This window comes from Physeter macrocephalus, chromosome 1 (genome assembly GCF_002837175.3).
Source record: "Physeter macrocephalus isolate SW-GA chromosome 1, ASM283717v5, whole genome shotgun sequence".
In the NCBI taxonomy this organism is placed as follows: Eukaryota; Metazoa; Chordata; class Mammalia; order Artiodactyla; family Physeteridae; genus Physeter; species Physeter macrocephalus.
The window spans coordinates 86,589,562-86,604,167 of NC_041214.2; the positions used below are offsets into that span (position 1 = coordinate 86,589,562).

The following is a 14,606-nucleotide window of genomic DNA, read 5'->3' on the forward strand; positions in this document are numbered from 1 at the left end:
GCTCCGCAACAGGAGAAGCCACCGCAATGAGAAGCCCATGCACTGGAACGAACAGTAGCCCCTCACTCGCTGCAACCAGAGAAAGCCTGCACGCAGCAACAAAGACCCAACAAAGCCAATAAATAAATAAATAAGTAAAATAAATAAATAAGATTGCCGTCTCTCAAAAACCAGTAAAAAAAAAATAATAATAATAATTGGTAGCAATAAATAGGAAATCAAGTTCCTAAGAGGACAGACCCATTCTGTCAGAGCTGAGAGTTAGGTGAGACATGTGCTCCGTTTCATCAGGGGATGATGTAGGTGGACAGTTAGGGGTAAGCAGATGAGAAGGGATGCGGTGGTGGGTTTTGCTCCTAGAATTAGACCAGCCTGTCAATACCTGAAATGAAATGATTCTCCATTTTGAGCCCAGTATAACCTTCTCAGACGTGGTCCCCCTTAGGCCCCAGAGACCCACTGTGAGCACGCTTATTAGCTTAATCACGTGGGGAGGGAGACTGAATGACATCGATCACACTCTTGATTCAGATCCTCAGGTAGCGGGAAACTGTGATCAGAGAGCAAACAGCATAAATCATTGTGTTCTCAAAGATTATTTATTAGCTATTCTCACTCATGGTGGAAAAAAATAAAATAAATGAAATTGAAATAAAATAAGATGAAAATCCAACAACACTTCTTCCCCAAGGACCTCAGGTGGATTATACAAAATGGACCAATAGAGGCTTCGTGTTTGTAGCTCACTTACAGGAGAACTCATTAAAGCAGAAATCAAGTAATGACAGCCTAATTTCTTGTAAGGTATAGGGTCTGACCTGGTGCAATAAAGTCACAAGGATGATTCTTCCACATAAAGAGACTAGAATGCTTATAAGTCTAAGAGCGACACCCCTTCCAAGCTGCATGGTTACACTAGGGCACTGCTGGGCTCCTCTTTGGAATGAGTCTTCCCAATCCAGACAATTCCATCACCTGTCCTTGTGGGTGGCCAATCTCTTCTTTGATGGCAGATCTGATTTCAGAGCAGAGTCTGGTCACCTGGAGCTGGATCAGATGAATACGGGATTATGAGGTTCTGTGATGCAGTTGGGATGTAAATGCTGTGAAGGTTAAAATAATGAGACCAGTTTTCTTATGTGGGCCACAGGTGCTGCTGAAGGCCCTCCCCAAGGAGGTGGGATCTCCACATCTCCACCAGGCACCACGAGCATCGTGAGACTAACCACACAGCCTCCTACGACGCGCGTGTGGAAGGCCAGCATTCCTTTGGATGCTTAAACTCTGGGCTGGTTGTTAAAACCCTGGCTCACGCATTTAGAGCTCACTGGGAGCTACAGCAGTACTGTTTGCTCTGTCTCACCTGTCGATTTAAAATAAGTTTATATTTGGTCGAAGAAAGCCCAGTTCTTAAAAGGATTTCCATTCTTTGGGGGCTGAAGGCAAGGGGCACCGTTTTGTTTTTCTTCCTTCTTTTCAAATGCTCGCTTCCTAGCCCACCGGAGGAGGTCTCTGTGTTTGTCCTTCATGACACCTGGCCCCTGGAGGCAGACGGTCCAGAGCACCGGTGGGGGCAAAGGGTCCAGTCGTCACTGGATGGCTTCAGGACAGCAACGTGTGCTGGGAGAGCTGCAGCACCTGATCACAAGGACGTCCCTGCAGTGTCTCTCTAGGAGTTTAGACACTGCCCCGGGCCTGTCCGAGAGGCGCCCCTCTCCTTCCCCAGATCCCGAGCCCGAGGGCATGGCGGGCGAGGAGGCGCCTAGGCCTCTGGGATAGGGGTGTTGCAGTTCCCGTGGTAGATCCTGACGTGGCCCTCACACCGGAAGTAGGCATCGAAGACATCTCTGTAGCCATGGTCCCTCCACCAGGTGCAAAGCTGCCGGTTCCAGGTACAGTCCAGCACGTGGAAGAGCTCGGGGTGCTCCATGCCGATCATGGTGAAGAAGTCCTGGTCCCCGAGGTGACCCCGGAAGTGGTACTTGTCGGCCAGCTGCTGCACCTGTGCCGGCTCCAGCAGGCGGCCGTACAGTGGGGACTGGCGCATGGCCTCCAGGTTGAGCAGCATCACCCCGCTGTTGAAGCCGGGGAGCCCCTCAGGGGGAGGGCCCCCGACCCGGGTCTTGGGGTTCTCATGACGGAACTGCCAGAATGTGTGCCTGGGAAGGGGAAAGAGAACAGATTTAGCTTGATGTGTGTTGGCGGGGGGAACAGTCTGCCAGTCCTGTTCCCCCGGGTCCTCACAACCACCCAGGAGGGAGGTTCCATTTTCACTCGTTTTACAGCTACGAGAACTGAGACATTCTGAGGTTCAGAATCTGTATCACACCGCCAGCAAGAGGCAGAGCCGGTCTGAGTCTCCCAAGTCCAAGCCTCACGTTCTTCCCACCACCCTCAGGATGACATCATCATCTCCATCAATCACATCTGTACACACTTCGTGAGCACCAGGCACTGCATCCTGTGAGACGGGTGTTCTCAGAGGCAATATGTCACCTCACGCCTGAGGAAACTGCACAGAGAGGTTCAGAGACTTCCCCAAAGTCACACAATCAGCAAACAGCACAAGCAGGGACTCAACCCAGGCATCCGGCTCCAGCGTCCACTTCTGAGGTTAGTAAAAATCTAGGAGGAATTTTCCACCCCCTTGTCTTTGTGATCTTGAAAAGGAGAGGAGAGAGAAAAGTTGGGAAACAGTTCTGAATGGTGATCAGGTAAAGACATAGGGAGCTAAACACAGGCTGAATCAAAATCATTTTTTGCTTCAGAACAAATCTCATTCATTAAAACCCCATGCCTAGCATTTCTGAAACAGCTCAGGTCCACCCATGGGTCAAGTGAAAGTGGCTATGGGACAGCCAAGTAGAATTATAGCAATTTTAGAGAGCAGGTCCACTCAATTTCAATTTCTCTCTATAGGCAGATTTAGAAATCTGCTCTAAGTCCACTGGATGTTAGAGCCAAGGGGCCCCTCCTAGGTCCTTTATCCAAATGTTTCCGTCTGGAGACAGGAAGTCAGATCCAGAAACCTCCCCGTGGGTGACAAGGTTAGAGCACGAGCCACTCTGTTCTCTAGCCTCTTTAACAGCAAGTTCCTGCACAGAATGGGCACAGGAAGGGGCAGAGAGACACCCAGGCTCCATACCTGCAGAGATGCAGTCACAGTAGAGGGGCCTGCGACTTGGAGGAAGGAGGAAAGACGGAGGGCCCTTTGTCGTGGGCAAGGGCAGGAGTGGGCTGGGGCGTGTCCTGCATCAGGCTCCACCCCACGTGTTTTACCAGCTTCACCTCTTCCCTAGAGTCCGTAGGGTGGGGGATGCAGCATAGCAAAACCAGCTCTGCCCCCGGCCTGGAAATGACACCCTCTGGCCTCCCACAGAGCAGCTTCCCGACCAAGACCAACGACAGGGAGGAGCTGTGCAGTGAAGTGGACAGCGCAGGGAAAAGAAAACCAGAGGCCTGACCTGGGGTGGGCCACCCCGATGCATTTTCCAGTTCAACACATTTCTCCGGGTCTGGGAATAGAGAAAGCTTCCTTGAGGTCTCGCATATCACAGGGGGGGCCGAGAGTTTGCTCCTGGCCAGGGTAAAGCATTCCATTTGGACATTCTTACAAGTGGAATACACAGGTTCATTGTCTGAATTTCACCATAATTGGACTGTGAGTGGAACAGAGCTCTGGTGCCTACTTGGTGATAACAGCCTTGGCAAAAATAAGCTTCCAAAGCAAACAGAGATGCTAGATCTTTCTAGCCACTAAAGCCTGCAGTGGTGGGATCATAGCAGGGTTAGAATGCAGTTTGACAACTGTTAGTTCATTTTACCATATTTCTTCCAAATGGTTAATTTCAGGAACAGGTTGCAAACCAGCTAAAATTCTACCAAATAGACCTGGGCTACCACGGCATGGTAGAGGAGGGACCCTCAAACCAGGTGAGGTTTTTTCTTTTTTTTCTTTTTTTTTTTTTTTACTATTCTAGTTGGAAATTTTATTACCCCTCTCTCAGTAACTGACAGAGCAACTAGACAAAGGATGTGGAAGATCTGAACAAAGCTAACCAACTTGACCTAGTCGACATCTGTGGAACTCCCTACTCAACAACAGCAGAACACACATTCTTTTCTCCTGCAAATGGAACATTCACCAAGATAGACCATACGCTGGATGACAAAACAAGTCTCAGTACATTGAAAAAAGTTAAAAATCATATAAAGAATGCTCCCTAACCACAATGGAATTGCACTTGAAATTAGATAGATAGAGAAAATTTCTAAATATTTGAAAATTAAGCAACACACCTTTAAAACAATCCACTGGCCAAAGAATCATAAGGAAAATCAAAGTGTTGCAAATTGAATGAATAGTCATGTATCCTTTCATTTTCTAAAGCAGGTGACCAGCTGTCCCATGTCCTGAGAAACTGTCCTAGTCTCAGGCAAACCAGGACGGTTGGTCATCCACTGAAATGTTTGGGTTCAGACTACAAGTTATGTGTCACCTTAGGTACAGGGCTTTTCTCTCCCGCTATCTTTTTTAAGGGGAGGGTTCTATTGCCAAGGCACTGGATTCATTCTCCAGAGAGGAGAGACCCGGGGGAAAGGAGAAGATGGCAGCGGAGAGGCAGAGCCGGTGCTCGTGGAGCCCCTGGACACCTCATGCTCCATCAAGCCCACCGGTCCTTCTGTACTTCCCCCACGGTTCTGTCCTCCCTTCCCAGAGGACGGGAGGGGGAACGTGGCACGGGCACGGCAGTCACGTCTGTGAGGTCTCCCAGCACTGCCATCGCCTCTGCCTCCTCAGCACCTGGCACAGCAGCGCCTCAGGAACCATGAAGTGACAATAAGGACTGAGGAAAAGGTCAGTGCAGCTCAGGCTACGTGGCCTTCGATGTCATCTGGCACCAGGGGCAGGAAGAGGTCAGGACGGTTGCCGCTGCCGAGAAGAAACCTGCTGCTTCTCTGAGCCCTGGACCCACCGCTGCCAGGTCTGTTTGTGGGGAGAGTGAGAAGCAGGGACCCACGAGAGGGGGCTCAGAAGGGTTTCGACTCTTGAGCAAGCTGGGGAGCAGAGGGGCCACCGGCAGCCCCGGGACGCCCTTACCAACCTCAGCAGGGAAGCTCCCCCACATCTTCTTGTCTGCACAAGAGTGACCTGGCTCCGGAGGGCAGGGCCAGAGGCAGAGAGGTAGATGGAACATCCTTCCAGGCAGAGACCATAACCTAGGTGGCTCTTTGGGAACATGCTGCCTAGGACCACTGCTTAATCAAGACATAAGAGGCATTTTATAACAAAGAGCCAGAAAGAACCAGGTCTGGGACATCAGCACATTATGATTTGTAAGGAGAAGCAAGGGAGGGAAAGGAAATTGGAAATGCAAGCTTCCTGGGGGTGTCTGAAGCAGAAACACAGCCTGAAAAGGAACCAATGATTCTCTAAGTACAAAATTGCTGCCTTTATGTAAAGTGTTCCTGCTACCCCAAGATGCACCCAGAAAAACAGAGCGGCCGCTTAGGGGAATGGTGGGTTTCTCGGACTTCCACGGCAGCTGGTTCTTGTGGAGGAACTGTGCTAGCCTTGGGGTAGAGAGCGACACAGGGACGTGGAAGGGATGAGAACTCACGTAAGGGGCTCTGATCTCACATGGAGCGGCCTGACGGGGTGGGGTCCCCACTTCCACACCCGCGGCAGCACGTGCGGGCTGCAAAGCCCTCTTACAATTCTCTACCTCACTCCTCTCCCAGCAGTGCAGCGACATTGTTGCCTGCATTTTAACAGAGGGAACAGAGGCTCTCAGTTGTCAGGGACAGGGCCCTGACTCGGATCCAGGGCCTCTGACCTCCAAGGTCCCTTTAATCTTTGACTACTTCAGATTCCACCACAGGCTAATGTTCCAAGGAGCAGCACTTGGATTTCAATATTATTTCTGACTTTGGTTGGCAGACCCCAAGGCCACAGGTGCTGGGGATCAGGTGATGCAGCCGCTGCTGGCTTGGAGGGTAGTGGTCAGAGAGCACCCCAGACCCTTGCCTTCCTCACGGGGCCTGGGCTGACCATGTATATTCACAGGGCACTGCCAGTAGCACGTGTTGGGTGCAGGAAACCTCTGTATGAATGAAGGAATCCAGTTCTGAGAGCTTCCAGAAGTTTCTCAGATTAACCTCCATGGCCACAGCCCAGCCATGTGCTGCCTAATTGTTTCATTTGGGCCTGTGTGCAGTCTTGTTCCCACTCCCATGGTCACCTGGAGACCCACACTAGAGGGGATAAGGTTTCTTCCCCCTTAGAAATAAATTTAACTGTAAAACGAGGCCTCGTGCAGATGGTCCGTTGTAAATACCGAGTCCTTCCAGAAGTCGACGAGGCTTGCTGGGAAGGCACAAGTGAGGAGCCTTCAAGCACATTCTTCTGGTTATGGGTGATGCATTTTCTAAATTTTTTATATCGAATACATCCTAATTAATAATCATAAAAAGGCCTATTAAAAGCTAGTGGACTAGTTCTAGTGAGGAAAACCCATCCTTACAGGAAGGGGTGTTTGAAGTATTATAGTTTTGAAAAAGCAGAGCCATCTCCTCCCTCAGGTCTTTCCTCTGATGACCACTGCTAAGGTCACTCCAACAAGTCTCTCAACCACAGGCCCTGTGAGAACCTAAAGCTCACGTTCTCCAGAAAGGGACCCACGTTGCCATGAATCGTCCCTTCCTCCTCCCCGCACACCACCCCTAATCACAGACTCTTTTGCCTCCCTGTTTCTTCATGATTTTTTTCTCCTGGGTTGGTCTTTCTCAGCTCCTAAGGCTCAGTTTTCTACTTTCACTTCCAAGAGGGGAGAAGCAAAGATGGGCCCGGGCAGTCTGCACAACACCCCTCAGGGAGGTTCTGGAAGCCTGTGCCAACTCAGGCTGAGTTCAAGCCGTAGGTTCTCAGGCTGAGAAGGCCCTGTTGAAGGTCTGGGATTGACAAGGACGGCCTCACACGCGGCACATCTCACTGTGGCTCACCCCTGGAGTGTGCCTCAGAGTCGAGGGCAAAGTCTTTAAGGAGCAAGGGAGGCCGGCCTCCACCCAGGGAAAGCTCTCCGTCTAATCAGCAAAGCCTGGAATCAGGAAACACTACTTCCCTCATGCCCGTGCTTGTGTACCAGGCCCAATCAGCTCTTGTTTGACTTGGAAGGGACCCTGTTTTCCAGTCATCCAAGAGGAAAGGCCAGGAGTGAAGAGCCATGCTCAGAGGCAGCCCAGCGTTCCACCCAGCCCCGGTCCTGCAAGGTGACAGGAGACAGTTCTAGGGGATGTGGGGATGATTTCACAGCAGTGGCACTGTCTCTCCATCCTGCCTCGGGCTGAGGCTGAGGTTCTGCGGGACTGGAGCTGACCCTTCATTCTCTAGGGGAATCACTGTCTTGTGGTATCAAACTGGAGGGTGCGTGGACCGCGTGGAGCTGTCGGCCCCGTGAAGCTTTAAACTGCCTGTTTCCCTAGGGCATTTCTTACCACCGAGAGTCACAGCTGACCCTTGTTAGGATCTCCTGCTGGTAAGGCCTGAAGCAGGGAGGTCTCTGACTCCGCTGGTCACAGAGGGTAAGAAATGTTCCCAAAGTCACACAGGTTATCAGTGGTAGGACTGACAGGGGCCCCTCATCGGCACTGGTCAGTCAGCAGAGAGATGCCCAGAAGTCCACTCTCCTGTGTCTCCTAGTTCTTCATGAGACGAACAGGAACGACAGAGCACACTGAACTGAGAAGATCAATCGCCGATCACGCAGATATTTAACAGACCCAACCCATACGGAGGTGAGTGGAACATCCCTGCCCTCAGGAAACAGGCAGTGCAGCAAGGAGCTGAGACCTGAGTGTGAACACACCAGCGGTGGTGGGGCTGGGAGGCTGCATGCCTGGACCCTGGATGCCTGGGCTAGGGACCAGCAGGGTGAGCCCTTGGGCCTCTCAGGGCCTTGGTTTGCTCAGCGATCACATAGGGATGGGGATGAGACACCCCTAAGGGCCGTCCTGGACTCCAGGAGCAAACACATGCCAGACCCTGCCCAGCACCAGGCCCCTAGGAGTGGTCCTGGCTGTCACCATGGGTACTCAGCCACCGAAGGCAGACGCCCTCCCTGCCCAGGCTCTTCTCAGGGTGTGGTGGTATCTCAGGGACCAGCCCTCGTCCACCAGCCAGGCGTCTGCAGGTTTTTGTTTCGACACGGCTTCCTGCTCCAGGGAGTCTGGAATGACTGACTGTCTCGTTACCAAAGTAGCACTGGCTATGATCCGTCCACCTCTGTGGGACTCTAGAACCTGGCAGAGCATTGGAATCATGGAGTGTGAACACCCCTGCCGGCAAGGCTCTGACCTGCTGCAGGACAGCCCTCCGAACGCCCCCAGTTCTCCTTTGCTCTGGAGCCCTCTGGGCGGCTCCAGTGGGCCTGAGGCCTCCCCTGGCACAGCACCACAGGGTGCCAGCCGCTCCCCCATGCCCACAGAAGGGGTGGGACGCCCCTCCCTAAAGCATCCGACCCGTCCCTGGCCCTCCCACCGTTCCCCGGCCCGCCGGATGTCTCGGCTTTCCTCCCACACCTGCTGTTCTAGAGCTGTGAACAGGTGGGTGGGGCTGGGGAACCCATTACCACTCAATCTGACAAATGGCTCTAGAGCACTGAGGTGACGGCACTGGGCTGGGCCCTGGAGGGCTGCATGGCGAGGAACTGGGGGAGGCACAAGGGACAGAGATGATGGGGGAAGAGGCATTGCAGGGTTCAGCCAGGCAGACGGAGCTTGGAGGGGCTTCAGGCCTAGGCTACTACAGGGTTGGTGGAGCTGCCAACAGCACAGCGGGGCTGGGGGGATGCAGAGGGGAGTGACCCCGGTCAGTCTCGAACAGATGCCCAGCAGGGAGCTGGACACAGGTGTGTCACAAGCACAGTGCAAAGCAGGCAGGACAATTCTGGAGAGTGCTGACAGGGAATGGAGGAGCGAGGACACAGCTAGGACCTCTGAGTAGCTGAGCTGCCTGTCCCCAACACTGACACAGGCCGTGGGGCCCTCTATCTGCTGTGGGACCCCCTGAGGAGCCGCACCGACCTCCAGCTGGACCTGCAGGCCCACTGTGTGCACTTTGTGTGTTACGCGGGCCTCCCACTGCTGTGGCCCCTCCTGTTGCGGCTCCAGATGTGCGGGCTCAGCGGCCATGGCTCACGGGCCCAGCCGCTCCGAGGCATGTGGGATCCTCCCGGACCAGGGCACGAACCCACGTCCCCTGCATCGGCAGGCAGACTTCCAACCACTGCACCACCAGGGAAGCCCCCACTGTGTGCACTTTAACCCCGCATCCCCCAGCCCTGTGTCCCAGGTGCCCCAACTGCCCCCAGCCTTCCTCCTTCACCCCTTCATCCCCATCCAATCCAGTGGGCCTCCAGGCCTTCTCTCCCCAGGTGCTGCCCTCCAAACCCTCTTACTGACACCGACTGCCCATTCTCTGCCTCCCATTTGAACAAACACTGATCAGGACAGAATGACACCCCAGACAGCACTAAGTATCTCCAGCCCTCCCTCCCCAAGTAGAAACCAATCCTGCTGCCACTCCCCCAGACTGCAGGGGTGCACACTGCCTCCCCGACACACCCTTCCAGAGCTGTCCCCCAACCAGGCACTGCAGCCACACCATCAGTCTAGCTGCCTCCTTGCCTCCCTGCTCGTCACCTCTGCCCACCATCCATACCCTTTTCTTCTCTGCTCCATCCCTAGGGCACCCTCAATAATTTCAACAGTTGTGATGAGAGCTTCACCTTGGCCTCAGGGTTCTTCAAGCCCCACATGAGCTAGCCACTTGGCTCCCCCTTCTGTGCACCTTGCCACCAGAAGGCACTCTGCTCCAGATTTAATGTGATTCTTATCAAATTACCCATGACATTTTTTTTCACAGAACTAGAACAAGCAATCCTAAAATTTATATGAAACCATAAAAGACCCAGAATTGCCAAAGCAATCCTGAGGAAAAAGAACAAAGCAGGAGGCATAAGACTCCCAGACTTCAGACAATACTAGAAAGCTACAGTAATCAAAACAGCATGGTACTGGCACAAAAACAGACTTATGGATCAATGGAACAGAATAGAGAGCCCAGAAATAAACTCACACGCCTATGGTCAATTACTCTTCGACAAGGGTGGCAAGAATATACAATGGAAGAAAAACCAGTCTCTTCAACAAGTAGTGTTGGGATAGTTGGACAGCTGCATGTAAATCAATGAAGTTAGAACACAACCTCACACCATACACAAAAATAAACTGGCTTAAAGAATTATAAGACATGACACCATAAAACTCCTGGAAGAGAACACAGGCAAAACATTGTCTGACATAATCATACCAATGTTTTCTTAGGTCACTCTCCCAAGGCAATAGAAATAAAAGCAGGGGCTTCCCTGGTGGTGCAGTGGTTGAGAGTCCGCCTGCCGATGCAGGGGATATGGGTTCGGGCCCTGGTCCGGGAAGATACCACATGCCGCAGAGCGGCTGGGCCCGTGAGCCATGGCCGCTGAGCCTGCGTGTCCGGAGCCTGTGCTCCACAACGGGAGAGGCCACAACGGTGAGAGGCCCGCATACAGCAAAAAACAAACAAACAAAAAAAACGGGAGAGAAGATGGCGGAAGAGTAAGATGCGGAGATCACCTTCCTCCCCACAAATACATCAGAAATACATCTACATGTGGAACTGCTCCTATAGAACACCCACTGAACGCTGACAGAAGACCTCAGACATCCCAAAAGGTAAGAAACTCCCCCACGTACCTGGGTAGGGCAAAAGAAAAAAGAATAAACAGAGACAAAAGAATAGGGACAGGACCTGCACCAGTGGGAGGGAGCTGTGAAGGAGGAAAGGTTTCCACACGCTAGAAGCCCCTTTGTGGGCGGAGAATGCAGGTGGCAGACTGGGGGAGCTGCGGAGCCACGGAGAAGAGCGCAGCAACAGGGGTGTGGGGGGCAAAGCGGAGAGGTTCCCGCGGAGGACCGGTGCCGACCAGCACTCACCAGCCCAAGAGGCTTGTCTGCTCACCGGCCGGGACAGGCGGGGGCTAGGAGCTGAGGCTCAGGCTTCCGTCGGAAGCTGGTAGAGGACTGCGGTTGGCAGCGTGAACACAGACTGAAGGGGTTAGCGCACCACGGCTAGACGGGAGGGAGTCCAGGAGAAGTCTGGAGCTGCCGAAGAGGCAAGAGACCTTTTCTTCCCTCTTTGCTTCCTGGGGTGCAAGGAGAGGGGATTAAGGGCGCTGCATAAAGGAGCTCCAGAAACGGGCACAAGCCGCGGCTATCAGCGCGGACACCAGAGACAGGCGTGGGACACGAGGGCTGCTGCTGATGCTGCCACCAAGAAGCCTGTGTGCAAGCACAGGTCACTCTTCACACCTCCCCTCCCGGGTGCCTGTTAAGCCTGCCACTGCCAGGGTCCCGGGATCCAGGGACAGCTTCCCAGGGCAAAAGAAAAAAGAATAAACAGAGACAAAAGAATAGGGACAGGACCTGCACCAGTGGGAGGGAGCTGTGAAGGAGGAAAGGTTTCCACACGCTAGAAGCCCCTTTGTGGGCGGAGAATGCAGGTGGCAGACTGGGGGAGCTGCGGAGGCACGGAGAAGAGCGCAGCAACAGGGGTGTGGGGGGCAAAGCGGAGAGGTTCCCGCGGAGGACCGGTGCCGACCAGCACTCACCAGCCCAAGAGGCTTGTCTGCTCACGCAGGCTCACCCTGCAACCATACCCCTCCCTCCCCCCGGCCTGAGTGAGCCAGAGCCCCTGAATCAGCGGCTCCTGGCTTGTCTGCTCACCGGCCGGGACAGGCGGGGGCTAGGAGCTGAGGCTCAGGCTTCCGTCGGAAGCTGGTAGAGGACTGCGGTTGGCAGCGTGAACACAGACTGAAGGGGTTAGCGCACCACGGCTAGACGGGAGGGAGTCCAGGAGAAGTCTGGAGCTGCCGAAGAGGCAAGAGACCTTTTCTTCCCTCTTTGCTTCCTGGGGTGCAAGGAGAGGGGATTAAGGGCGCTGCATAGAAACAGCAGATGCCCTCGGACAACCTACGTGCAGAGGCGGGGTCAAGTCCAAAGCTGAACCCCAGGAGCTGTGCGAACAAAGAGGAGAGGGGGAGGTCTCTCCCAGCAGCCTCAGAAGCAGCGGATTAAAGCTCCACATTCAACTTGAAGTGCCCTGCATCTGTGGAATAACTGAATAGACAGCGAATCATCCCAAGTTGAGGAAGTGGACTTTGGGAGCAAGATTTATTATTATTTTCCCCTTTTTCTCTTTTTGTGAGTGTGTATGTGTGTGCTGCTGTGTGAGATTTTGCCTGTATAGCTTTGCTTTCACCATTTGTCCTAGGGTTCTGACTGAACCGTTATTTTTGTTTTTTTAATAAAATTTTTCTTCTTAATAATTACTTTTTATTTTAATAACTTTATTTTATCCTACTTTATTTTATCTTTCTTCCTTTCTTCCCTCCTTTCTTCCTCCCTTCCTTTCTTCTTTCCTTCCTTCCTTTCCTTTCTATTTTTTTCTCCCTTTTATTCTGAGCTGTGTGGATTAAAGGCTCTTGGTGCCCCAGCCAGGCGTCAGGGCTGTGTCCCTGAGGTGGGAGAACAAACTTCAGGACACTGATCCACAAGAGACCTCCCAGCTCCACGTAATATCAAACGGCGAAAATCTCCCAGAGATCTCCATCTCAACACCAAGACCCAGCTTCACTCAACGACCAGCAACCTACAGTGCTGGACACCCTATGCCCAACAAAGAGCAAGACAGGACTACAGCCCCATCCATTAGCAGAGAGGCTGCCTAAAATCATAATAAGGCTACTGACATCCCAAAACACACCACCAGATGTGGACCTACCCACCAGAAAGACAAGATCCAGCCTCATCCACCAGAACAGAGGCAGCAGTCCCCCAACCAGGAAACCTACTCAATCCACTGAACCGACCTTAGCCACTGGGGACAGCCACCAAAAACAACGGGAACTATGAACCTGCAGCCTGCAAAAAGGAGACCCCAAACACAGTAAGATAAGCAAAATGAAAAGACAGAAAAACACACAGCAGATGAAGGAGCAAGATAAAAACACACCAGACCTAACAAATGAAGAGGAAATAGGCAGTCTACCTGAAAAAGAATTCAGAATAATGATAGTAAAGATGATCCAAAATCTTGGAAATAGAATAGACAAATTGCAAGAAACAGTTAACAAGGACCTAGAAGAAATAAAGAGGAAGCAAGCAACGATGAGCAACACAATAAATGAAATGAAAAATACTCTAGATGGGCTCAGTAGCAGAATAACTGAGGCAGAAGGACAGATAAGTGACCTGGAAGATAAAATAGTGGAAATAACTACTGCAGAGCAGAAAAAAGAAAAAAGAATGAAAAGAACTGACGACAGTCTCAGAGACCTCTGGGACAACATTAAACGCACCAACATTCGAATTATAGGGGTCCCAGAAGAAGAAGAGAAAAAGAAAGGGACTGAGAAAATATTTGAAGAGATTATAGTTGAAAACTTCCCTAATATAGGAAAGAAAATAGTCAATCAAGTCCAGGAAGCACAGAGAGTCCCATACAGGATAAACCCAAGGAGAAACACGCCAAGACACATAATAATCAAACTGTCAAAAATTAAATACAAAGAAAACATATTAAAAGCAGCAAGGGAAAAACAACAAATAACACACAAAGGAATCCCCATAAGGTTAACATCGGATCTTTCAGCAGAAACTCTCCAAGCCAGAAGGGAGTGGCAGGACATATTTAAAGTGATGAAGGAAAAAAACCTACAACCAAGATTACTCTACCCAGCAAGGATCTCATTCAGATTTGATGGAGAAATTAAAACCTTTACAGACAAGCAAAAGCTGAGAGAGTTCAGCACCACCAAACCAGCTTTACAACAAATGCTAAAGGAACTTCTCTAGGCAAGAAACACAAGAGAAGGAAAAGACCTACAAGAACAACCCGAAACAATTCAGTAAATGGTAATAGAACCATACATATCGATAATTACCTTAAATGTAAATGGATTAAATGCTCCCACCAAAAGACACAGACTGGCTGAATGGAAACAAAAACAAGACCCATATATATGCTGTCTACAAGAGACCCACTTCAGACCTAGGGACACATACAGACTGAAAGTGAGGGGATGGAAAAAGATATTCCATGCAAATGGAAATCAGAAGAAAGCTGGAGTAGCAATTCTCATATCAGACAAAATAGACTTTAAAGTAAAAACTATAACAAGAGACAAAGAAGGACACTATATAATGATCAAGGGATCGATCCATGAAGAAGATATAACAATTGTAAATATTTATGCACCCAACATAGGAGCACCTCAATACATAAGGCAAATACTAACAGCCATAAAAGGGGAAATCGACAGTAACACAATCATAGTAGGGGACTTTAACACCCCACTTTCACCAATGGACAGATCATCCAAAATGAAAATAAATAAGGAAACACAAGCTTTAAATGATACATTACACAAGATGGACTTAATTGATATTTATAGGACATTCCATCCAAAAACAACAGAATACACATTCTTCTCAAGTGCTCATGGAACACT

The 14,606-nt window shown here is 51.2% G+C and overlaps 1 protein-coding gene across 1 annotated transcript in view; it reads right to left on the bottom strand.

Moving 5' to 3' along the window:
• Nucleotides 1-583: 583 nt before the first annotated feature.
• The window catches only part of XXYLT1 (xyloside xylosyltransferase 1), an 89,333-nt gene continuing 75,310 nt past the window's right edge, over nt 584-14,606 (bottom strand). The window contains exon 3 of the mRNA XM_028494704.2: nt 584-2,159. Coding sequence (XP_028350505.1) covers nt 1,763-2,159 — 397 coding nt within the window. The 3' untranslated portion in view covers nt 584-1,762. The remainder of the gene's footprint in view (nt 2,160-14,606) is intronic.